The sequence below is a fragment of the Plectropomus leopardus genome, chromosome 1, assembly GCF_026936395.1.
Source record: "Plectropomus leopardus strain MGB_pleo_1.0 chromosome 1, ASM2693639v1, whole genome shotgun sequence".
NCBI lineage: Eukaryota > Metazoa > Chordata > Actinopteri > Perciformes > Serranidae > Plectropomus > Plectropomus leopardus.
Window position 1 is genome coordinate 38,367,230 of NC_142176.1, and position 23,957 is coordinate 38,391,186.

Genomic DNA, 23,957 nt, shown 5'->3' on the forward strand with positions numbered 1-23,957 from the left:
ACTACTACTACTAATAATAATACTAATACTACTACTACTAATAATAATAATAATAAGAAGAAGAAGAAGAAGAAGAGCAAGAACAACAATAATTATAATAATTGTTATTTTTATTAGTATTTTTTTTATAATTATATATATAAAAAAAACTTGTATTGTATTTCCATATGTTGTAATAAATGTTCTTGCAAGAAAAAAAGTAGCATATAATACATCTGTTTTACACTGATATTAATACTTATAAAACATTATGTATATATATGGAAACGCTTCACGTTTCTTTATGGTTGAACCCATGGTCCAAGGTAAAACCTAGGACCCTGAATAGCCATCAGATGGCGCACATCTGCCACTGCTACATCTGAGTTGAATGTGCATCACATATGGCTTTACCCTTGTCCTTGTTAAAGTCGATGTTCTAAAGCGAAAAAAGTGTCTCTATAATACATGTAAAAGCTGGTTACATGTTATTTATTTGTATACTTTGGATTGTCTGGTGTGATTGGGACATTTTAGTAAATTGCAGTAGTCTGAGTTTAATAAAGGATATTTGATTCTGTTTGTGTATACAATCAATGGGGAAAATTACCATTATAAAGAAGAATTCAGACAATACATTTTGACATACTGGGGAAAAAAAATAACTTGCTGATGTATATATTAAACTGGGCCCCTTTAGCAGATGCCAATGACACCATCTAATCCTCCTGGGGTCCAAAATCCAGTACATCATATTGAAATCATCTCAATATATACACAGGTGTGTTTGTGATGCACCATTGATCACAAAAGACGCTATATACAACATCATATCTGTTCTACCTTAATTCCATTGCTTATGCACTTTGGTTTATGTTACATGAAGTGGTTGTAGAAGTTCACAGAGGAAAGCAGAAGCTTGTGATCAGTCCATGTATTAGCCTCAAAGGCTAAACCAGAGACCAAGAGCAAGTTGTGACCTTTGATCAGCTGCTTAATAATGCAATCCTAAATGACGTCTAAATAGGGATCTACTATTGGTGTAAAGGGGCAGCTATTACAAACACTGATGGCATGATAAATGACTGTCCTTTTTAAAGCACTAGATTTGGGGTAAGATAACATGATATGGCATGCTGTTTTGGTGAAATGACAGTTACCAAATTTGGTAATTTGACTGTCTAAAAACTTGGGTTTTGCAGAATAATTGCTATTACTGAAGAGTGTGGCTGTGCTTCGGACAAGCCTTTTCTCTACTGGTAGCTGTAAGAGTTTACAATGCATGCTATCGGTGTTCCTTCTTATGGGTCAATGCAGCACAAGTCTAGCTATCTGTTCTGGACTTTTTGTCATTTCCTCAATACACCTTGTTCTTCATACTTTGTGCTTATTATTACATTGTTTTGTGAAATTTTGTGTTTTGGTCTCCAGGTACAGTTTCTGCAACAAATGTGACAAATACGTGCAAACCACTGTGTCTTGAAGTGTATGGAGCTGATGTTGTCCTCCTTATCATGACATGTATTATTATGCTCAAAGGACACAAAGTTTTTTTTCTTTTTCTTTTTCAGTGATTCAACACTGATAATCTTTTCCTGTCCATAATGATCCTGTCACCGCAAGAATCATAATGACAATAAATACTTAAAAAAGGGTTACTGTTCATGTTTGCCCATGCAATCTTTCTTTGAGGAAGTTGCAAGACATCAGCTGATGAGGGTATCGTTAGTTATCATCTAAAAACTGACTCGAGTTCAAAGTCCAGTAAATACCTAATATAGGTAATGGATAATAGTTTCAGGGATGAATATCAGTTATTGAAACTTGTAGTCATCACTTTCTGAGAGGAGGGGTCTCTGGTTAAGGAGTTATTGTCAGATCGAGACTTGTAGATCAAAGCCACGGACCACAGGAACATAAATAAACCTACAAAGAAGAAAAGAAAGGCTATGACTTCCCTCAGAAAATCATAAAATCACAGTGAATACTTTATATTTGGATCGTGCACATACTGACCCTGCAGGGAGTTAAGTATGGTGAATATGTAGATCCCAAGGATGGAGATGTAGGTGGTGCTCAATAGCACCCAGGGTAAACCCAGCATACAGCTGAGTCCCAGCACAGTGGCACAGTCCTTCCATAACTTGATCCCTTTCTCTTTGTTCATTTTCTTCCAGCTATTGCTGCTTCCAGTGCCTCCACTACCTGCTCGCACCTGCCAGAGCTTAAACACCACCAGCCCTAGCATGCAGGAATTACACAGGATCACCAGGCATGGGAAAGCCACAGTTGTGATGTAGCTGATCAAAAGCCTTTGTTGGGATTGGCTGCTTATCCAGCACCTGCAGGGTGTAAAATATATATATATATATATATATATATATATATATATATATATATATATCATTATTATTATTATTAAAGAATTATTATTATTAAAATTATTAAAGGCTTTTTTCTATTTTGATCAAGTTCACTTTAAAGTAAATTACCTACAAGGAATAAAGCAGTATGTGATTACTAAGAATTCAAACCTCCTGTGTGGTTGAGCATTTATAACAGTTCTTACATCTGCATTGTTGAACTGGTGACGTTGGCATCCTTCGACGGCAGACTGTATTTGCCATAAACACCCAAAATCCCACAAACCACTGCAATCATTGTTGGAAGACCTACGTGAAGACAAGACAGATGCAGAAGTTACTTTGACATGCTCCGACTGCAGTTCAATATGCTTGCATGAGCACAGACAGAAGAACAGATCACTTCTGTTCTCGCTTTCTAATATTATTTTATCAAAAACAAAGGCCAAAAGCAGATTATGTTAAACATTTAAAAATTTGTGATATGGTTTTAAAATATTTTGAAACCTGTGATTTTTGCATCCCTGCAGACCCCCATTATGGCAGCTTTTTCTGTGTAACACCGACATTCAGACGAAAAGTAAGTCACAGCCATGGTGGTTAGCCCCCCCTTATATTGCAGCTTTTTCTGTGTAACACCGACATTCAGACGAAAAGTAAGTCACAGCCATGGTGATTACCCCCCTTATATTGCAGCTTTTTCTGTGTAACACCGACATTCAGACGAAAAGTAAGTCACAGCCATGGTGATTACCCCCCCTTATATTGCAGCTTTTTCTGTGTAACACCGACATTCAGACGAAAAGTAAGTCACAGCCATGGTGATTACCCCCCTTATATTGCAGCTTTTTCTGTGTAACACCGACATTCAGACGAAAAGTAAGTCACAGCCATGGTGATTAGCCCCCTTTTATTGCAGCTTTTTCTGTGTAACACCGACATTCAGACGAAAAGTAAGTCACAGCCATGGTGGTTAGCCTGCGGGGGGGCTATGACAAAAATAACTCGTGGTTCCCTTTGACTTTGACTCTTTGAAGGAGTGACTTTAAAGGGACAAGTGAACAAATGAACTAATCCTTATATTAATAACTGATTTTGGAGCCAAAACGTGATGAAGTTTTTTCTTCTTAAATTCTGTACGACTTTGCAATTTTTTAAAATTATTTTATTATCAAATTGTCTTTTAGCTTTAAAAAATTATTTTGAAAAAAGTACCTTTTTGTGCAATTCTAACTAACTCAACAACAAAAACAAAAAAAGGATTCACTAATTTTCTCATATTTAAGAAAAAAAGAAAGAAAGAAAGAAAAAAGAATTGAGAGTTTAGAAGAAAACCCTTTGTGAAAAGTGTAGTTCCACTAAGCTGTTTAAACACAGACATTTGATATGGCTCAATTTTAGACTTATAGAGGGGTGCAGAAATTAGTCCTAAAACCCACACATGAATTAATATTTTTGCACTTCCTTTCCCCCACAATAATTTCTCAATTTTTAAAGCTTTAATGTGTCTTCAGAAAGGCAATTGCTAACAAGTGGCTAAATGAGACTGTACTGAAATATTATCTCACCAGTCCACCTTTACAGTCTTCTTGTGTTTATACTTGCACAGTTGCAAACTATTTTCTTCCAATTGTAGTTATGTTGGAAGCTTTTAAATCAAAGCTTAGTGATGATGCTGTTTAAGTCAAGCCATCGGGGTAAAGTTTACTTGTAGCCTGTTTTAGCTCTTTACTCCTGTGAATTGCTTTGATGATTCAAAAATCCTGAGAGTGGTGTTCATTTGTTGAGACTGTTTTGCTGAACAAAACGTGTGACTGTCATCAACTGTTTGCCACATAGCTTTCAGCAATAATCCCAAAGTAGAATGGAGAAAAAAAAAGCATTGCCATTTTGACAAGAGAACCAGGGAGATGCTTTTGAGTTGGCCAAATAATCGCCATCCCAGCAGCTCTCCTTTAACAGCATCCTGAAAGAGAGCAGATTAATACACCTTTACACCACCTACATTTGACAGACACAGCATGTCAACCAGGTTCCACTCACCCCATCCCACCAGACTGAGTTTGAGCAGGTATCTCCTGACATAGATGTTAAAGACTCGCACTAGGAGAAGGTAGAGGTGGAATCCTTCCAGAGCTGTCCAACTGAAGGTGGCCTGCAGGGACCAGTGTAACAAGAGACCAAGACCTTGGCAAACCCAATCTTCTTCATTATCCTTCAGCTGCCACACCCAGAAGCTGCACAGCAGGAAGCTGAGGTGGAGGCACAGCAGCGCTCCCGTCAGTTGCAAATGCACACTGATGGCTTTCTCTGGACGTCGTCGTCTGAAAGGGAAATGGCATATCATGATTATGTTGGTATGGGCTTTTTATTAGATACAGTTAGCCCAGTCACCAGAAGAAAATGTTGACATTGTACATTCCGCAAACCATGGATATGTACCATTTGTATATTTCATACATTTACATATACGTAATGTTTCTTGACCTGTGGATGGCGTGACACCCAGGTGCTGCAGACCACTGTTCAAGACCAACAAACAGCAACACTGATTGTTTTTTGGTGACCTTTCAAGGCGTTTCTACCTGTACCTGTACCATTTTTGCCAACACATTTTGGAGTTTCCTAGCAACCTGGGTGTTTTGCCTTGACCTGCACCTGCTGTTTGGCCACCAAACATATGGCATTTTAAGCCCAAAAATGATCTTTTTCCAACCATAACCAAGTGGATTTGTGCCTAAACCCAATTACCATACTCACCACAGCATAACACTAACTTTCATGGTATCTGCTACAAACTCATGTGCAAATGTAATCTATCCATACTTTGTATGAACATAGAGCACAAACTTTTTTTTCCCCCAATTTTTGAATTGATACAGTACTATATCTAACCATTTCTGACCTGAAGTCATCTCAACCCAGCTGACTCCCACTTCTCACCCAAACAGTTTTGATGTTGTTTTAGCTGCTGATTTAATAATGTCTTGTTCACTCAGTGCAGACTCTCTGGCTACTGTGCCACAATGCCTTCAGTATATTGTACTGACAAAAAGTGTCAGAAGTAGTTGTGTTAACAATGTGTTGGAGTATGTAAGTATATGATTCAGTGTTCATGTTCACCCCTTAAAGAAAGATGAAACATGATGTTCAAATAGGATAAGAGAGAAGATATATTTCTGCATAATCAGTGTCCTGGATGATAATCTAACCTTGAGGGTCAGTTGTGAGAGTGGGAGCATGACGTGAAGAGAACTTGATATGTGGAGATAAGAGGAGGAGATGTGCGGAATGGATGTGGGTCAAAAGGGCGTGGATGTGTGGTATCTGTGATTTTGTTCAACAGGACACCCAGAAGAGAAAAACAATTCCTAATTAGGGATTGTCCTTGAAGTTGACCAATCCAAAGACGATGCCGCGCTGAAAGGGGAGCCAGATAATGAGGGGAACCAACCAGAAGATGATTCTACTTTCATTCACATTTCCTCATTGTAAATAGTGTAAAAGACTGGATCAGGGAAAGACAGGTTGTCAGAATGCAGGCTGACTAGCTGATGTTATCGGCTAGGGAGAGGCATTTCTGATCCAGAGCTCTGTAACTGCTCATTGCTTGCTTGAAAAGATTCACTAAAAGGTTTGGATTCAAAATTCTAAATTCTGTGTGGACATTCAGTTATTAACTGTTTATTGAGTTGCTTTTAAGAATTCTGAACATAGCACTCACCCTGGGAGGGTGAGAGTTTTTTCTACTTGCAGCAACCAAGAGAAAAACTCCTTCAAATGAAACAAGAGATCTTGAAAGAGAAGCATACTTGTCATATTGTCAGGTTGGATTACAGAAATAATGAATGCATATATCCCAGTTCTGATGTGAGTAAGGTGTGGGGAGAGAGGTTTCAGATGTAGGTTAACCAACCTACAGGCATAGTAACGTCTTAAGTTCTAGTGCTATACTGGTTGTATTTGGAATTTAAAGTTCTCTGTAAGTTCAGCATGACATCAGAAAAAACTGGTGACGTGGTGTTTCACTTTCAGTCATGACAGTTTGTTAAAACTTTAGTGTTTGGCCAATTTGTTGTTTGATGTTGAGTATCAAGCACCATTGTGTGAAGACAGCTGTGGGCTACAATTCTAACAAAAGAACATGTACGTATGGGTGATATCAGATAGGTTTCATTGATACTTGTATGAACATATCTCTGTTCTTTCCGTTTCTAAGTCTACCTCCGGATAGGAAGTTGGATCAACCACAGAAATCATCTGACTTGCAATACCTCATGACAAACCTCTATAACCCCAGACAACCATCGTTGCAATCTTTGCAGTCATGGCAACAAAACTGCAACACTTTAAGACACACACTCTGTGAGACATAAGCGTTTCCCCTAGGAGTGACAAAAGTATTTACTGTATCTATATATCTTGGACAAGCAAAATGTACCAGATAGTTGAAACAGTGAAGCATTGTGATTAAATTGGTCAACATGTCAATATGACAAAATTACAAGATCTTCACCAAGATAACTGAACCTCCAACCAAACCTCATATGTTGTAGAAATTAAGGCTTCAGACAATTAATTCTTGTAATTGTGATTGATTGCATTATTTCAATAGTTAATAGTGATAAATCCCATTTTTAATCACGTTTTCAATTCAATTATTTTTCTTTACAGTTATAATTTTCATTTTCATTCAGATCAGAGGTCAAGAGAACCCTGTGAAATGACCATGCCATTTTTCCATCGCCAAAAATGATCCTAACTTTGGAGCATTATCTGGCCCCCTTTGTGAGCAGCTAGCATGAAATGGTTGGTGGATCCCTTTGGTCTTCTAGTTTCATAGGATACCAGTATCATTGCTCTCTCTTTAAAACTCAGCCCAATACAGCCTTTTAAAGATGGGAATGTTGGCCGGCGATTAACACAATTATAAATATAAAAAATAAAATGACATAATCTCTGTTAAACCATATTCTTGTAATATATTTCCCTCCCTGTGGGTGATCATTTTAAGTCAAACTGAAAACTTACTGTAGGTATATGTAGATGATCAAGCTGATAATCAACAAGAAGATGGAGAGTGCTGATCCAGAGTAGGTTATGTAGCTAAGGTTCATAGCCTCACTTTCATCCACTGATATTTCAGGGTTCTGGAACAGAAAAAGATACAATAAATATTCATGTGCAGTTTAAGTGCAAATTGCATTTAACTTAGGGTGTCAGACATTAATCAGCATTTTCTTTTGTCAGTTTGCTGGCATACAGAATAAACGATTCATGATTTTCCAAAATTTCTATAGTCTCACACCTGCATACATGGAAATTAATAGTCTGCCTTGTAAACCTGTTTTGGCATCTATTGATGCAAGATACTATATTGATATCAGAATCAGAACCTCCCATATGACTAGATTTTTGACATAATTTAGTCCATCTATAGATCAATATGTTTAAGCACTATTTAGTTGTGCACATCTTGTAAGTTTAACATTATTATAGTCAATAAAAGAATTTATTGCCTTAAAGGTCAGGTAAAAGTCATCTGAATTCTAACTTTCGGATGAACATTAAATGTGCAGTCCAATCGGATTTCCAATGAAAAGGGAAATTGAGGCTCCAAAAAAGGAAAGAACGGTGAAAGAAAAGGAAAAAGCAAATTAGCTTTGAGAAAAATAATTTAAAAAATTGTGTGAGAGAGGAGGGCCCACAGAGACCACTCATACATAGAGCCCAGAATTTGATGCCTCGTCCTTGCAAAGATTAGGGTCATTTACAACTTCTGAGATTATGGTTTAGCCAGTTTATGAAAAAATGACGAGATGACACAATGTCAATGAAGGACACATCAAGCACACAACACAAGATGTGAGGCACCACCTCTGGCAAAATACCAAGTTTAGGGAGTCCCTCAGCATGTTCAAACACTCTAACGAGAGCCAAAAATGTCAGCAAGCATACTGTTGATCAAGAGTTATAATGCAGATTTTCTCTCAGCAGCCGAACAAATGAGTTTAATACATCTCTTACAGTTTTACTCTTGTGTTTTTGACAATGATCTTTAAAGGTGTATTATTACATTAGGTGGTGATTGGCTGATGAGAGAAAAAGTTCATTTTACCACAAGCACGGCAAAGAAGCTCAGGTGGTTGCAGCTGCAAATAAATTCAGCTCCGTTATTCCAGGTTTCACAGCCATCCTTGCTCCAGTCAGCTGAAAAAAACAAAAACAAAAAAAACAAAAAAAACACATACAGTACAATGTATAAATCTGACTTTTTATTTAACAACCAAAGGATTGCTGGCTTGCAAGTGTAGCCTACCTGTTCCTTTGTCATCCTCCAAATCCTTCCAAAACACACATTGTCCATTTTCCACCTGAAACATATTCAAAAGTGTAGTCAGTTTAAGAGAGAAGCAGATTGATACATTCTTCTATTAGTCACATTAGTCACTTTACCTGTTTGTTGTGTTTGAAGGTTAATTTGATGGGCTCTGGAAGGTTCTGGACAGGAGAGTGCCCTGCCTTCACAACCAGAACCCAACCCCCCATTACAATGCCATTCAGGCTGACAGGCTGGTCTGGTATGAACTGACTCGCATGTCCTTTTCTCTGAGGTGCAAAAAACACATACAAGTGGCAGAGGGGTCACATGACATTAATACTGGAATGTGATTAAAAAGAGGCAAATCAACTTCCTCAATCAACCTGTACTCCATTTTCATAGTGCACAATGGCTACTGTGAGTGTATGAAAATCCATGCAAAGCAACATCCTGCCTTGTGTAATTATGCATTAGGTTTAGTTATGTCATGTGGAGGCCAATGTCAGTGTGCAAAATTATGAAGATCCTCCTCTGTATCCTTTAGACTGAAAAGGGGCAACTTTGTCTCATCCTAGAGTTGCCCTGTGGCCTAAATTTTGAGCCTTTGGAGGAAGTACTGACCTCGAAATAAGTGCTGTTGATCACAGTGACCACCAGTCGTACCATCGCTGTTGACCTAGCTCTTGTGCTTCTCTTGAGAGCTGAAGATGGGATGTAAACCCTGTGATCACCAGTGGGACTTACTTCTGCCTGGAAAAAAAAGCATTAAGTATGTAGTAAACAACAAAACATACTAAAAGAAAAAAAAGATGTAAACTATTTATCTGTTCCTGGATTTCTGGAAACTAACTTGATGATTAATTTATCTGAATACATGTGATAAGGAAAAACATACCGTAACTGCTGTAACATATTGAACCCTATATATCTGATGCACACCATGGGTCTTAAACATTTTTCAGATCAAGGACTCTTTAGCTCCAAGAGAGATGGAGCAGGGAAGCCATTTATTGTATAAAACTGAGTTAGACTAAAGGTTATACTGGATATTTACATGTCTTCTCTTGTATTCCACCTATGTAGTTGTAGCATAGGTGTGTATATATTGTGGCTCACATAGATATCCATATACTTGAAATAATACAGCTAATTGGCAAATATGTGGGAAAAAAGATGCTGCTCAGTGATTATTGGGAAGCAGTTATCCTGTAATTAATGTTACAAACAAAACAAAAAAGGTTTTATATCATCACATGACGGGCCTGAGACTGTTAATTCAACTGTTTGGTTACTATAAAAAAATGGCACACTTCCAGGGGTCTGGTATTTTCAGGCCCATTTTATCTTAAGAAAAATACATTTAAACTAAAAATAATAAATAATATAATTAATTTGTCAAGTGGTTAGTTGGCGGCCCCCCAACAGTAACTCTTTGAACCCCCCCCCCAGGGGTCATGGCCCCCCTGTTGAAGACCCAGGATGTTTATTAATTTTTTTTTAATCAGTTCTTACAAAGCTTCAAATTGTTTGAGAATCAGATGAGTCAAGAGCTGGAAGCCACTTAGCTGAAAATTTGTCCTCACCTCTTGAGACGAGTTCACCAGCAGAACAACGAAGTCTGTCTTGACACGGGATCTCAGGGTACAGCTCCCAATGCTGTCCTCATAACATCTGTAAACACATTTCTGCATTTCAGGCATCCAAACAAAACAAACAAAAAAAAAAGTATTGATTTTCGGTGAACAACACAACTAAGTTGCCTTTTGTACTTTGACATTATTTGAACCATTCAAAATCTGAGCAAATTGGCTTGATTTCTTTGAAAAACATGGGAAAAGGGCAATAAGTAAGAAGAAATGGCCCCAAAATTAGCAAAATAAAAAGTTAAATACAAAAAAATACCTAAAAATAAAAAAACAAAAAACAAAACAAAACTAAAAACAAGAAGGAATTTACTTGGAAAGTATTTTGTAAAATAATTAAAAATATAAAATGATGACAATGATAAATTCATTTTTTGGACATTTACCACCTTCTTTTGAACAGAATTCAAAAGTTTAATTGATTATAAAGGCTTCTGAATGCAGCACAATAAAACTGATGTTGAGCCAGGATTTCAAAGGGTTAATGACACAATAGTTTATGGGTTGAAGAAGCTGAAAACCACATTGGCTGATGCAGCCATTTAGACACAGTGTGGTGTAACCAGATAAATGCGCAGTCATGAACAGTTAGTTCAACCTGAAGATGAGAAATATCTCCCCCACAACAATATGGTTAGTTAAAATAATGAATTTGCTCAGTTTTGTAATTTTGTTTTTTATGTTGTAGGGTCTAGCAATCATGCCCAAGCTTTCCCAGTATTCATTCCACAGCAGGGGACAACCACACTTCACTGGTTTAAGAAAAGGACGTTTCACCGATATTCAGCATGAGCTTAGAATGTATGGCCATGTGTTACCTCGTCCAGGGCTCATCATCACCATATTTTTGACAGTTATCGATGGCATTTTCACACCAGCCTGTCAGTGACAGAGAAAGAGAGTGAAAATGTCAAAGGTAGAACAATATACAGAGAAAAAACTTACAGCTGAATAATATGGATCTTATGCGTGACACATGGGCAGATTTTGATCACCACTCACTGAGGGAAACTGTGGGTTTTAGTGTTGCATAACAGTTTGGCTAAGAGTCTCTAATGCCAGGTAGCACAGAACCATGAGTGACTTTATTTTTCTCTCGGTTTGCTACTACCTTAGTATATGAACAGTTTAAGTTGCATTTGCCTCATTAGCAAACAACTATAAAAACACAATAAAAAAGTGAAAAACTCACCACCAGCTTGAGTTGTGGAAAACCACTGTGTGACCAGCAAAAGAGAGATCCACATCGTGTCGCACTTTATGATGTGACTGTTCAACACACAGGGTTTTTCTACTTGCATGAGGTTTGCCTGATGAATAAGCAGCAGGTTTCACATCTGCATATATCACATGGTGGCGGCATGGGGGTGGACTACTCACACAGACGAAAAGTGATTCACGTCTGACACCTCTTAAAGGGGATGTAAAGACCCAACTCTTTGAAATTGCTAATGTTAAGTTTGATGTGAAATGTTATTGATCTGTTTAGGACAGGTCACACTGTTGATTTATTGTAACAAAATATTACTGAGAAAGGAAATAAACCCACCATTTACCCACCAAATGATATGAATATGACTAAATATCCACTATTAGAGAAAAGAGTGTTGAAAAAAGAGGAAGTTTCCAAATGTTGCTATTTCCACTATGCAAGAGTCAAGTCACAATAGTAAACAAGTATTAACACTTACAGCTTGCTGAGGAAGTCAAACTCAGACAGCAACTGCCTAATTTGCTCCAAAGTTAGAAGCACACATATGCAATTCACACATATTTATAAATTCATCTGAATACTGTAAATGATTTGCTAGTAGCAACATAAAACTGTTGGTCTATTTTGATATATTCAGACTCAAAAATAACAGGAACAATATTTTACAATATAATGAAAGAAACAGCTTTACTTAGATACACTTAAAGGTTCCTTATTATGCTCATTTTCTGGTTCGGACTTGTTTTGGGGGTTTCTACCACATGTTAAAACGCTTGAATACTCAAAAAAATACATATTTTTTTCTCATACTGTCTACCCCGAACAAACCTGTAATAACCCTCTGTCTGAAATGTTCCTTTTTAGCACGTCTCTCTAGGTTCCCCTCCTGAAAAAACCCAATCTGCTTCAATTACTGTCCGGGTCTTTCACATCTGCACTTTTGCAAACTCTGCTTTGTCACTGCAGCTGAGGAATAACTATAATAAGTCAATAAATATAATAACACATATATGTTTATTTCAGGGTAATAATAAAGTTACAAAGGACAATGTTAACATTTTAAGAAATGTTTAACCTAACATGTGAGGAGGGTTACATGCAGTAGATTCTGTGGTTACACGCAGGGGATTACCAGCGCAACTATGCTATCACAGCTTTCTCACCAGGACCAAAGGCAGGAGAGGGGGGTCTAATCAAATTTGACTCCTGAAGTCTTCACAGGTGTTGAAGTCAGTCTGTCCTCCATGTTTCTCTTCCTCTGCTTCTTGGCTGACAGGCAGATCCACAGGAAAATAAAGAAACCTTGATAAAAAGACGCATACATTGTAAAACTGAGTGAGGTTACAAGCTGGTAGAAGAGAATCTTTGATAAAGACAAATCTGTCAACATATAGCCAAAAATAATAAAAAATGTAAATTCTGTCATTATCTTCTCACCCTAATGTTGATGGAATGTTGCTCGAAGTTTTATAGTCCACAAAACACTGTCAGAATTTCACAGGGAAAAGGCGTTGCACTCCTCTCCCAAACAATTGAAGCCAATGGTGACCATTCATCAAATGTAAAAAAAAATACATGTGTGCACTGTTTTCTTTTACTGTTTGAATCCTGGTCACCATTTACTCCAGCAGTGTTTTGCTGACTATAAAATGTCACCAAACTTTCCATCAACAAAAGGGTAAGTAGATAATGACTGAATTTTCATTTTCGGGTGAACTATCCCTTTAAAAAGAGATAAACACAGAAGTGACAGCAAACCTTGTGTGGAGTTGAGGATGCAGAAGAGGTAGAGGATGGGGTAGTTGATATATCCTGAGCCCAGGAAGGCCAGGCCCCAGGTGGTCCCCATCAGGCAGGTGAGACCAATCACAGTAAGGCCACTCTTGCAGGACTCGTTAAACCTCTCAGAGTCTTTCCATTTCGTTCCCTCAGCCTCTGCTCCAAACTTCGAGTTGTTCCTGAACACTTGTCTCATCCTGCAGATGTTAGAAGCCACTGCCACCAAGATGCCAGAGTTGAAGATGAATATGAGGGCGAAATACACCAGGTTCAATGAGTAGAAGAAAGAGTCATCTGTGATCCAGCAGCTGTGGGTAACCCAGTGGACTGTCAGAATATACTTTCACAACAGATAATGAAGGGAACTAATTACAGTATATAATAAAAACAACCACAATGATACTACAACTACTAAAAATAATAATAATGATAATGACAATGATAATAATAATAATAATAGAAAACAGTTCATTGGTCAATAATAAATTCTTAACAATAAAAAAATAACATCAAACCCATTTAAAGTTGCAATAAAAAAAAGAAAATCTAAGAGTTTTTTAACAATTAATTGTTGGTATTTTTAGTAATAGCCATTTAATGTGTTCACTCAACTCTACATTATATATATATTTATATTTTTTTTTGTTAGTGGCGGGGTCCGCCATTCCCTTGTGGTTTTCAAATTGTCTTCACACATGTTACTGTTTCTCATAACTATAAACCGCGCTTGATGTTACCTCCACTAACCACAGGTGTCAACAAATCAACCTAGATTATAATTTTAAGCTCCTTTTTCTACAAATCTGATAGAAGTTTATCCTTTTTTAGATCTTCTGTTTTTTCCAAAGGACATAACTTTTCTAGGATGCCTAGATATAAATTACTGCCACCTGACTCCACCCAGATGCACAGATCTATTTGATGGGATGTTTACAAGCCAATCACAGTGTATCATATCATTTAAAGTGAGCTGTAGTGGAGCCACATCTCCTTTTTTTAACAAGCATGGCCGACGGTGAGGCAAGGACCGCACAAGGCACATTTCATTGTATTAGCCACATTATTAAAGTTTTGAATGTGATATACAGCACTTATCCTATAAAGGTATTTTTCATGCAAATTATGTCTGCTGTATGATATGTCTCTAATATGCAGAAAAATCTGGTATGTATAAACAATAACACAAGTAAAAGAACCATTTTGTGATAAACCAAAACGGCTCAAACCAACACACACAACACAAATGCACAAATATTGTATGATCATGTACAAAGCATAAGAATTACACATTTTAACATGCCCTGTGATTGAGGTAGATCAGATTGTATTTTTTTGAAAAAAACTTTGCATTCATATTGTTAAAATGATCATTTCTGTTGTCTTGCCAAAAGCCATTAATTTACTTACATGGCATTAGTTTGGTTCGTATCAGCCATGGTCATTTGTGTAACTCCATAAAACTGTTTGAAATCCTTCACTCCCAAAGAGATCGCCACGATTACACCAGGGATCCCTTAGAATTACACGCGCGCACACACACACACACACACACACACACACAGTTTAACATTGTTAATGTGTTACTGATATTAGAGAGGCATTATGCTCCTGACCAGGCTGCTCTCATAAACTAATTTCTAATGAAAAGTAATGCAACCAAATTTGTACATATCCCACATAATCATGAGCCAATAATTCTTGCATAAACATACTTTGGAAGGCTGCGATCACATGACCAATGCTCTGACGAGAATAAACAAGGAAGTGGTCTGTAAGCAGGCAGGTTGGGGTGGTGGACAGTTCACAAAAATCTGGGCTTTCCCTTGGGACTTTCCCCAGGACACTGGTGTTCAATGAACAATGTGAACTTGTTAACTCATCATTTTAAGGTATGTCCTCAACATATTTGTTTTGCCATAAACCTAACCACAGTAACTTTTAATGCCTAAACCTCATCTCAGTAACTTAACATTAATAACAGAACTTTACATTAAGGAAATAACATTATTCATGGAACACTTATTTATAGGATTTTATATGAACTGCTTTTTTGTAAGAAACCATACCAACTGTTCCACGAGGATACATTGGCCTGATGGACTTTTAATGTATCAAGCACACATAATATGGCATCATGTCAACATATTTCTCGTTATGCTACGATGGAGCTTCATGACAGAAAGCAATCATCAGAATAATTTTGTTGTCACAATTTCTTTCCTCCTTTTGTTTTTGTTTCCCTTTTTTAAATAGTAATATGAAGAAAAGCATCACAGAGGCAGCTGTACTCATATTATACTGGCCAGCCTCAAGTTCAGACAGCTCTCTGTGAAACAGTCTTGGCAGATTTCCTGTTCCTGAAAAACTGAAACATGCTCCTGGGACATCCTGTCATAGGCTTAACTACTGTCATCATGGTAGTTATCTCACCACATCAGCAGGTTGTGAAAACAGTAAGTGCTCATGTTTCACTCACCCCATCCAGCCAGAGACAGTCTGACCAGGTAGTGTTTGAAGTATGTGTTAAACACCTTTATCAGCAGCAGGTAGAGGTGAAGTGCCTCTATGGCCATCCAGGTGAAACAGCAGAGCAGGGAGTAATGCATGAGAGCTGCAACAAACACGCACACCCAGTCCAGCTTCACTGTGGCCCCCCACTCGGTCAGCAGGAAGGTTGTATTGAGCAGAAACAAGGCCCCGCTCAGAGATACATGGATAGAGATGGAGTAATCCAATTTGTGGTTTCTGGAAGAGACAAAAGGAGAACATATGACAAGACCACAGGTAAGATAGGTGCTTTTTGTTAATTAGACAGGATTTTGGGCCATTTCTTGATGAAAAAAATGTGATCTCAAAAACACAATCAGCAGATCTGTTATTCTAAATTACCTGCAAGGGTCTGCTGTTATAGAAGTATTGGCAAGATATTCCTGAGCTGCACAACATTTCTCTCATTCCATCAGCCATCTTGGTTTTGAGAGCTTTATCTTGCACTTACAATGACTTGCTAGTGGGTGGCAGTGTATGGCATGACACACTAGGATCCACTGGAGTGGCTTATATGCAATTGCAGCACAAAATCCCATAACAAGAAAATGGCTTTTAAATAGCTGCCCACTGTAGTGACCACTATGTATGGCAGGGTTTGTTTAGCTGGTAAGATCACCAGAAGAAGAAGAGAGTTGCTATCAGAAATGTGTTATTCAATATGTTTTGGTTTTTTTTTGTTTGTTTTTTAAATCATTAGTCTTCCAATACACAGCAAATTTCTGACAGTGAACCTCTCTTCTTCCTGATGGATGTATGAACATAGGATAATACACCAGTTAGTCAGAGCCAGTGGGCAAGTGGGCACCTGTAAAATAGTGGCTGGTAGGATTAAAAAAGCTGTCTGAAAGCTAGCTGTAGAGAATGCATGTAATATTTGTATACCTACCGACTGAAAACATATATCACCAGGGACAAAGCAGTGAAGAATGCAGACAGACCGCAGCCTATGTAACTGATGTATGACAGGATCTCCCAGTGGATTTCTGCAACTGGCTCTCTCGTCTGCAGAGAATATGGAATAGTGAAAGCTATTTGCAATTTATATGTTAACTTTCACAACCATCTGGGAAATAGTCAGAAAGGTATTTCTCATATTGGGTTAATACCAGCAGTGTACCAATACTGAATAAAGTTGGTCAAAGATGACTGTCTTCTGTTGAATGTATTATTTCCTGTATGAAAGGTGGTAAATCAGTACATGCAATATCACCAGGGACAAATCAGTCAAATCAAATGTATCTTCTTACCAACAGGACAGCAAAAGGTGTTGCATGGTCACAGCTGCAAATGATCTCAGTTTGGTTACCACTGGTCTCACATCCATCTGTTTTCCAAACTGTGTTTCCATCTGGGAACGTGAACATTTGTTAGTTAACTTAATTAGGCCTAAACAAGTTGGTTTTCTAAATAGCAAGATCAACAAAAAACATTTAATTCCCTATTGTTTTTTAAAAACATTTTTTAATACTTTTTTTAAACATCCCAACACATTATAATTAGGCAAATATTACCTGTCACAAAGTTAAATATATGATAGATTTTCTCTGCTGTGTTTCTTATCTTGAGGAAACTTCCAAATGTGTACAAATCATTTTCTGTTATAAATGTAAAACATGATGATGCACCTTGGTCATGATTATGTACTCTCCAATTTGTCAGTGTTAATAACAATAAGGAGGAATATTTTTTCCAGGGCTTTGGTGTTTATCAGGCTGTAAACAAAAAAACTGATCCACAACCTACCATTTTCATCAAAATAGTAACACTGTAACCTTGATTCATTCTGTAAAAACACAAAAATATAGTTAAAAAAATGTTACATTTTGTGGCTAAAGCTCAACACACATTAAAAAACAGTGTAAGTTTAAATGCATCCGCTACATAATAACGTGTGAATGTAACATATCCGTGATTTACAGAATCAGTGCTAACATTCTTTTCTGGTATGGGGGTTGCATGGGCCATCATCAAAATATAGTCAGACCAAGTCAATCATTTCTATATGGCTCTAAATTTGCCAAATCTGCATCTTTATCACATGCAGCACTAGCTGACAACCAAGCAGATGGATATTAAAAACATTAAAACATCCATACAAAATCAGACTTACTCCCATATCTGTGTTTGGAGGAATTCTGAAGGTCATCTTGATTGGCGTCCTCAGATTATGAAGGTGTTTTGTGCCCAGCTGCTCTATCCTGACAACCATCGATGAGATTTTTTCCTTATCAAACTAGGAAACAGTTTCAGTACAGTCATTATAAGAAACACATACAGTATATTGTATACACACACAGCTACATACTACACACCCAGAATAATTAAAGAATCTATGAATATTTGTGCTAATGACAACATTTTAAATGGATCCATGAGAGCGTCAGGACTGTTTATTGAATCGATGATGCAAGATGACGAAAATACCTGGAACTGGCTGTGTTGAGTGTAGCTGACCAAACCAATGATCCTCTCGTCCTTTGGGATATTGTGCAGAGCATGTGCAGGCAGCCAAATGTCAGGGATATATGACATGTTCTCGGGCAGCAGCTAACAATGCAGACAAGGTTACGCAGTGCAGTTTGTGGTTGTCACAGTACAAGAAAGACATCCTCAGAATTTATGTTAACATTGGTCAACAAGGTTTGTTTGAACTGAGCACCATCAAATGTCATGTCAACCTAACGTAACAAAGACATTAACAAGTTCAGCATCATTACTGATTCTTTCTATATTCATCAGCACCATCTCCATCCCAGCCTGAGTACCTGTGGAGCCTCTAACTGGATCCTGGAGTTGCTGGAGTCAAGTTGAGCCTCACTGATGTTGAATACATTCAGCGACAATTCCTGCATGCCGTAGTTTATGAAACCTCCAGAATCAGGGTGGGATGTTTCCATGATTTTATGGATCATCTGTCTTTCCATTCTGCAGAAAGACAATGGGCCTCAAACAGATTAGATCCTAAGTGGCATGTTGAAACAATTTTTTTGTGTACTTTCATACAATTAAAATTCACAAGTCATCCAGACCTGTTGAATGGGTCTAAACACACTCATGACTGCTCAATCTAAACCCCGAAACTCATCAAGGTATACTATCATTCAGGATATTTACATCTCTTAAATACATCCTGGGCAAAATGAGGAAAAGGGAGGCGGCAGTCCTGTGTTCAAAATCTGTTTGTTGATTGGTCAGTTGATCATATCATTAGACATTGTTTTGGGAAGAGACGTCAGTGAGGGCAGCGAGGAGTCACTTAGTCAAATAGAAAGCATTCAGTACAATCAGCTACAGTATATGATGACACATCATATACAGCTGTACAATTAATACCAATAAAAACAATATTTTCCTGAGAAACAAAGAAGTCTGTGGTTCCCACTTGTAAAATGTTAGTAAATCTCGGAGTAGATTGGCACATAAAACACCATGGTACCTAAAACTTACATGGGCGCCTCAGGAAATTTGTATTTAATCATAGGCTTGTGTGTATCTTCATGAATGCCAATCAATTATAAATTGACAGCACACTCCTACAAGTCACCAATCAGCATACATTCCCATGTCGCAAACAAAGAAAGAGAGGGAGAGAAAGAAAAGAGAGTAAAAAAGAGAAAAATAAAAATTATTTTGTTTTCTCCTGTTGGTAGTGGTGTGACAGGGACAGATCAAAGTAGAGCTCTGATTCTCTGCTTGATCCCAATTGGGCCCAACCCAAACTGCTTGGTTCGGGCCTGGCCGGGCTGTAATTTCTCACTATTCCGTCTGGCTTAAATTAGGTCAGGTTCTCGTTGATTTAGTGTTTATTTCATTTTCTTTTATGAAACTGGTGTGAGCTGTTTCAGGCTTTAATTGCACAATCGAGTTTCAATGGCCTAAATCAAGAGGAAAAGAGCGAGAAAAGAGGGGAAGAGAGGGAAAGTGAAGCATGTGGAAAACCGATGGGAAGAGGGGGAAAAAAAGGCATGCGAGAGATGGATGCAAAACAAAAGAAAGAGGAAGGAGGGCTGCAAGGTGACTTGGTTGGCAGTGTTTGCTTCTGCCTCCCCAGCAGTGAGAGAGATGTGCGTAACATGCAGCGGGGAGTGGTGATCGTCACTGCATCGCCACCACCGTGCATACTAGATGCACCAAAGGGCGCAGCCTGCTTTACCGAAACTGTCATGCATGACATTAAAAACTAACAGAAGGAAAAGAAGGATTGGTCAGAGGAAACACGCCAGCCCTTAGCTTGTAATACATATTGTAATATTAAAACAATTTATTTTATGATAAATGTAATACAATATAAGTCTATTTTTACAGTATAAATCTGGGTCTTTAATTGGTCTCTGGGCCAAAACGGAATATAAACAAGTACAATACAAATTAAAAGTGTAATTTCTTACAATGACAAGCGATATTTATGTGCATTCCCTATACACACAAGCACTATTAGCACTCAGAAGCAGGTGCAGATTTTGTCAATAACTATGGGAAGATTGGAGCTACTAACATGTTGATGAATGTCAGAATACACATAAATTTTCTTCTGTAAACAGTGTACACTCAAATTCATCCTGCTCATGAACGAAACCCATTGAATCTAGAAAGCAGCAGACAGAGAAATACTTGCAGCAGTTGGATTCTTACCTTATAAAGGCTTTCTTGACTTGAAAGTCACTACTGAAGAGGTTTTGACATGAATTCCTTATGAGGAGGAGACGCTTCATTCCTGACTGGTCAGAGCTGTCACTTTCCAGCGAACCAATGGCTGGCAAGATGCTTATGTTGGTGCATAAGTGTAGACTGCAAGTGCTATCTGAGAAGTGAGAGAGGAATTGGACGTTTTTGGAGACAGGGCAGTTGGGGGTGAATATGAATCAACACATCTCTGAACTCATCAAAGATCAGAATCAGAATCAGAATCAGAATGCTCTTTATTGTCATTATACAGTGTATAACGAGATTGGAGAGCTTCTCCATTCCTTCAGTGCAAAGTACAAAAGCTTTTTACAGAATTAAGTACGAGATAGAAATAAAAAATAAAAATAGACTTATATACAGCTATGTACATGGGTGTGGAGGTATAAGTTAAATAATAAATATGAGTAGAGCGACTCGGTGTATTGCATGATAATATGATATGATATGATAATATGATAATAAGATAATATGTGCTTCATGATTGATCAGTGGGCTTCAGAGATAGTGTACTTACAGTCTGTTATTTTGTACTCCACCATTTGAGGACCATGTTCCACCTCAGAGTCTAAGCAAACAGACGATACATTGCGCAACTCCGTCAGGTTGCTGAACATGCACTGAATGTGGCAGGGACAGTTATCCACCGAGCAATTCAGGTTACCAGGTCGCTTCTCAACAATGTCAGTAGCATTAATGCGAATGGTAATTTCACCATCTGAAATGTTGAGGCAAACTGAACACAGAAACAGAATACAAGATAAGACTCACACTATCTTACATATGTTCAGTAACAAAGACATGAAAGATGACTTTTTCTTTTATTTACAGCTGGAGTCTGTGATTCTGGAGAATGACTGTATACACCCAAAGAAATAAACCCCTCTTGTCAGTGTCATTTTTCTGTGGATTGCATGGATGCTGAATGATATGTTCACTCTGTTTGCTCCATTTGTTAAGATGCTTGAAACTTGTGATATTTTGTGAAAATTGTGTCTGTTTTTTTCAGCTGAAGATACAAAGCAGTTGCAGCTGATCATCATTCTCAGCAGTCCTCTGATTGGATGATGGAAGATTTAAGGCAGTCTCTGTTTGTGTATATATATATATATATATATATATATATATATATATATATATATATATATATATATATATATATATATATATATATATATATATATATATATATATATATATATTAGTGCTGGGCATAGATTAATTTTTTTAATCTAGATTAATCTCACTGCAATCCTGTAGTTAATCTAGATTAATCTAGATTAAAATTATAGATTTGAATTTTTTTCATCATCTATCTAAATGATGAAAATGCATCACAAACTGCTTGAGAAAGCTGTTCTACTATAATATTTGGTAAAGAAAAATAATGTTCCATAAGATTTACTTTGGTGTTTAACTTTTTTTTTATTTTGTTAAACACAGACATTTAGGAACACAGGTTCTGTCTCCATGTGGAAAAAGCTTTTTCCTGCTAACTGGAATGAACAGCAGAGGGCGCAGCCTCTGATAACATGACCCTAATTGAACTGTGGGCCTACATTAGAGGTCATGAAGAAGACCATTAACAGTCAGTAGCTTTGTGACAGGGCTTGAGCCAATCACTCCAGTCTCTGCTTCTCCTTTTTCCACCAGTCACTCAGGCAGACCAGCTTCCGCCTTGTTCACGCCCCCTCCGCGTAATTCGACCAGGTATACATCCGCGCTTAAACAACAAAGTGAAATTGGTGCCTTGCTCACTGTATAGACCCAACTTAGTGAATAGCTTATCACGTGATAAGAATCCCGCGTTAACGCAGCACGTTAACGCCGTTAACGGCCCAGCACTAATATATATATATATATATACACGTGGGAATGTTCTGATGCTGCCATTGTACTTGATAAAGGTGTGCTAGACCAAAACGTTGTTTTTTTTTATTTTCACTCCATAAATATGTCAGCAGTCTATAATAGTCTCTAATAAAACTATCCATCGTTTTTTTTTCTTTCAAAACTCCACCAAGCCAACTCTTTCTTGATTCTTTTGTGTGCTGCTGTGCTAGATAACTGACTGTGTGCTATTTTACTGCTGTTGACTGACTGAATAATAATAATGACCTTTTTCGTTTTCAGGAACACAGTTGCAAAAATCCTAGAAATAAATAAATAGACGATTCATATCTATTTCCACATATTATAAACCTTAGCATTACTCTTTATTTGATGAGCATAACATAACATAAACGGACATCCGTATACCTTGGTCAGACAGCGCTTCAGGCAGCAGTAGTAACAGCAGTAAGGGCACCATTCTGCTACTTCCTCCGAATCAGGACTGATGGAGTACATAAAAAAGTAGAATTAACATTTCAGTGCAGACATTATATTTACTGTATCACAGTTGTGAGTCAATTCACACTCAATATATATATATATATATATATATATATATATATATATATATATACACATTTGTCAGAGTCAGAATAGAACAAAGTTTTACATATGCCACCCCCTGCTTTCTTTGTTGCTCTCTATGAGATCAAATACCCACAAATATTAAACTCCCCAGATTCAAACAGTGGTAAAAAGGTACAAGCAGGTTGACCCTTTATCAAATGATTTAACTTTGTTTAAAGATTAATACAGTTTTTTGTTGTTGTTGTTATTTATTTATTTATTTTTTTAACTCATTACATACATTTACAGCAGTGAGGTCCAGTCCCAAATAACAAGGACAGAAATGGGGTCGACTCTCCTCATGGTAACACAACAGAAATTACATCTCCAACTCCTCAAAACTCAAAACACATAAATCAAACATGGCTTTTATGATTCATCATGTTACTGGCCAAAATCTTTTGTTCAGCTGCACCTAAAGGAAAGTTTAAAATTCACCGCCAAGATATCTATATCTATGAAATTAATTAAATGTTTAACTTTTTTAATTAGATTACATTTACCAAAATACAGAAAATGACTGACTGACTACGTTTACCAAAATGTGTTCTTTAGACTTATACAAGAATTCCACAATACACTCATACCAATACCCAAAGTACACCTCATTCAAGGAAGAATATTTTTAATAAAAACTTACATTACTCAGTGGATGCAGAGCAGGCCTCTCCTTCTCTCTGAAGTGCACAGGATGAGCCAGACAAACACCTAAGAACTCTACTGTGTGGGCTATCTCATGATTAGTAGGTCAGTAAAATACAGTAGCGCTTGTGTTCGGTCTGTCAGATGTGTTTGTTTAATGCAAAAATGTTCTTATCAGTGCAATGAAATTACTTCAGGTGAGTTTGTTTCTTGTTTATATGTTGAGAACTGATGTCACAGTCAAAATTCCACTGCCACAGTAAAACAGGTCTGTCAACAGAGAGGTGGTATCATGTACAATAACCTCATGGTTTGGAAAACCA

General features: G+C 37.4%; 2 protein-coding genes across 2 annotated transcripts; both read right to left on the reverse strand.

Annotated features, from left to right (window-relative positions):
- Nucleotides 1-92: 92 nt before the first annotated feature.
- Nucleotides 93-11,607, reverse strand: adgrg3 (adhesion G protein-coupled receptor G3). Its single transcript, XM_042487446.2, has 12 exons — nucleotides 11,500-11,607; nucleotides 11,126-11,186; nucleotides 10,248-10,335; nucleotides 9,286-9,414; nucleotides 8,799-8,951; nucleotides 8,662-8,716; nucleotides 8,461-8,552; nucleotides 7,374-7,492; nucleotides 4,386-4,666; nucleotides 2,549-2,651; nucleotides 1,996-2,321; nucleotides 93-1,905 (listed from the first exon to the last, which is right to left on the reverse strand). The coding sequence occupies exons 1-12, from the start codon at nucleotides 11,552-11,554 to the stop codon at nucleotides 1,790-1,792; spliced, it is 1,578 nt and encodes a 525-aa protein (XP_042343380.1). The 5' UTR covers nucleotides 11,555-11,607; the 3' UTR covers nucleotides 93-1,789.
- A 703-nt stretch (nucleotides 11,608-12,310) lies between these two features.
- Nucleotides 12,311-23,913, reverse strand: LOC121944322 (adhesion G protein-coupled receptor G5-like). Its single transcript, XM_088080987.1, has 14 exons — nucleotides 23,633-23,913; nucleotides 22,792-22,867; nucleotides 21,050-21,268; nucleotides 20,482-20,650; nucleotides 18,615-18,774; nucleotides 18,274-18,396; nucleotides 17,960-18,082; nucleotides 17,593-17,632; nucleotides 17,097-17,197; nucleotides 16,736-16,851; nucleotides 15,776-16,044; nucleotides 14,707-14,812; nucleotides 13,279-13,607; nucleotides 12,311-12,822 (listed from the first exon to the last, which is right to left on the reverse strand). The coding sequence occupies exons 2-14, from the start codon at nucleotides 22,841-22,843 to the stop codon at nucleotides 12,710-12,712; spliced, it is 1,920 nt and encodes a 639-aa protein (XP_087937113.1). The 5' UTR covers nucleotides 22,844-22,867; nucleotides 23,633-23,913; the 3' UTR covers nucleotides 12,311-12,709.
- Nucleotides 23,914-23,957: the final 44 nt, after the last annotated feature.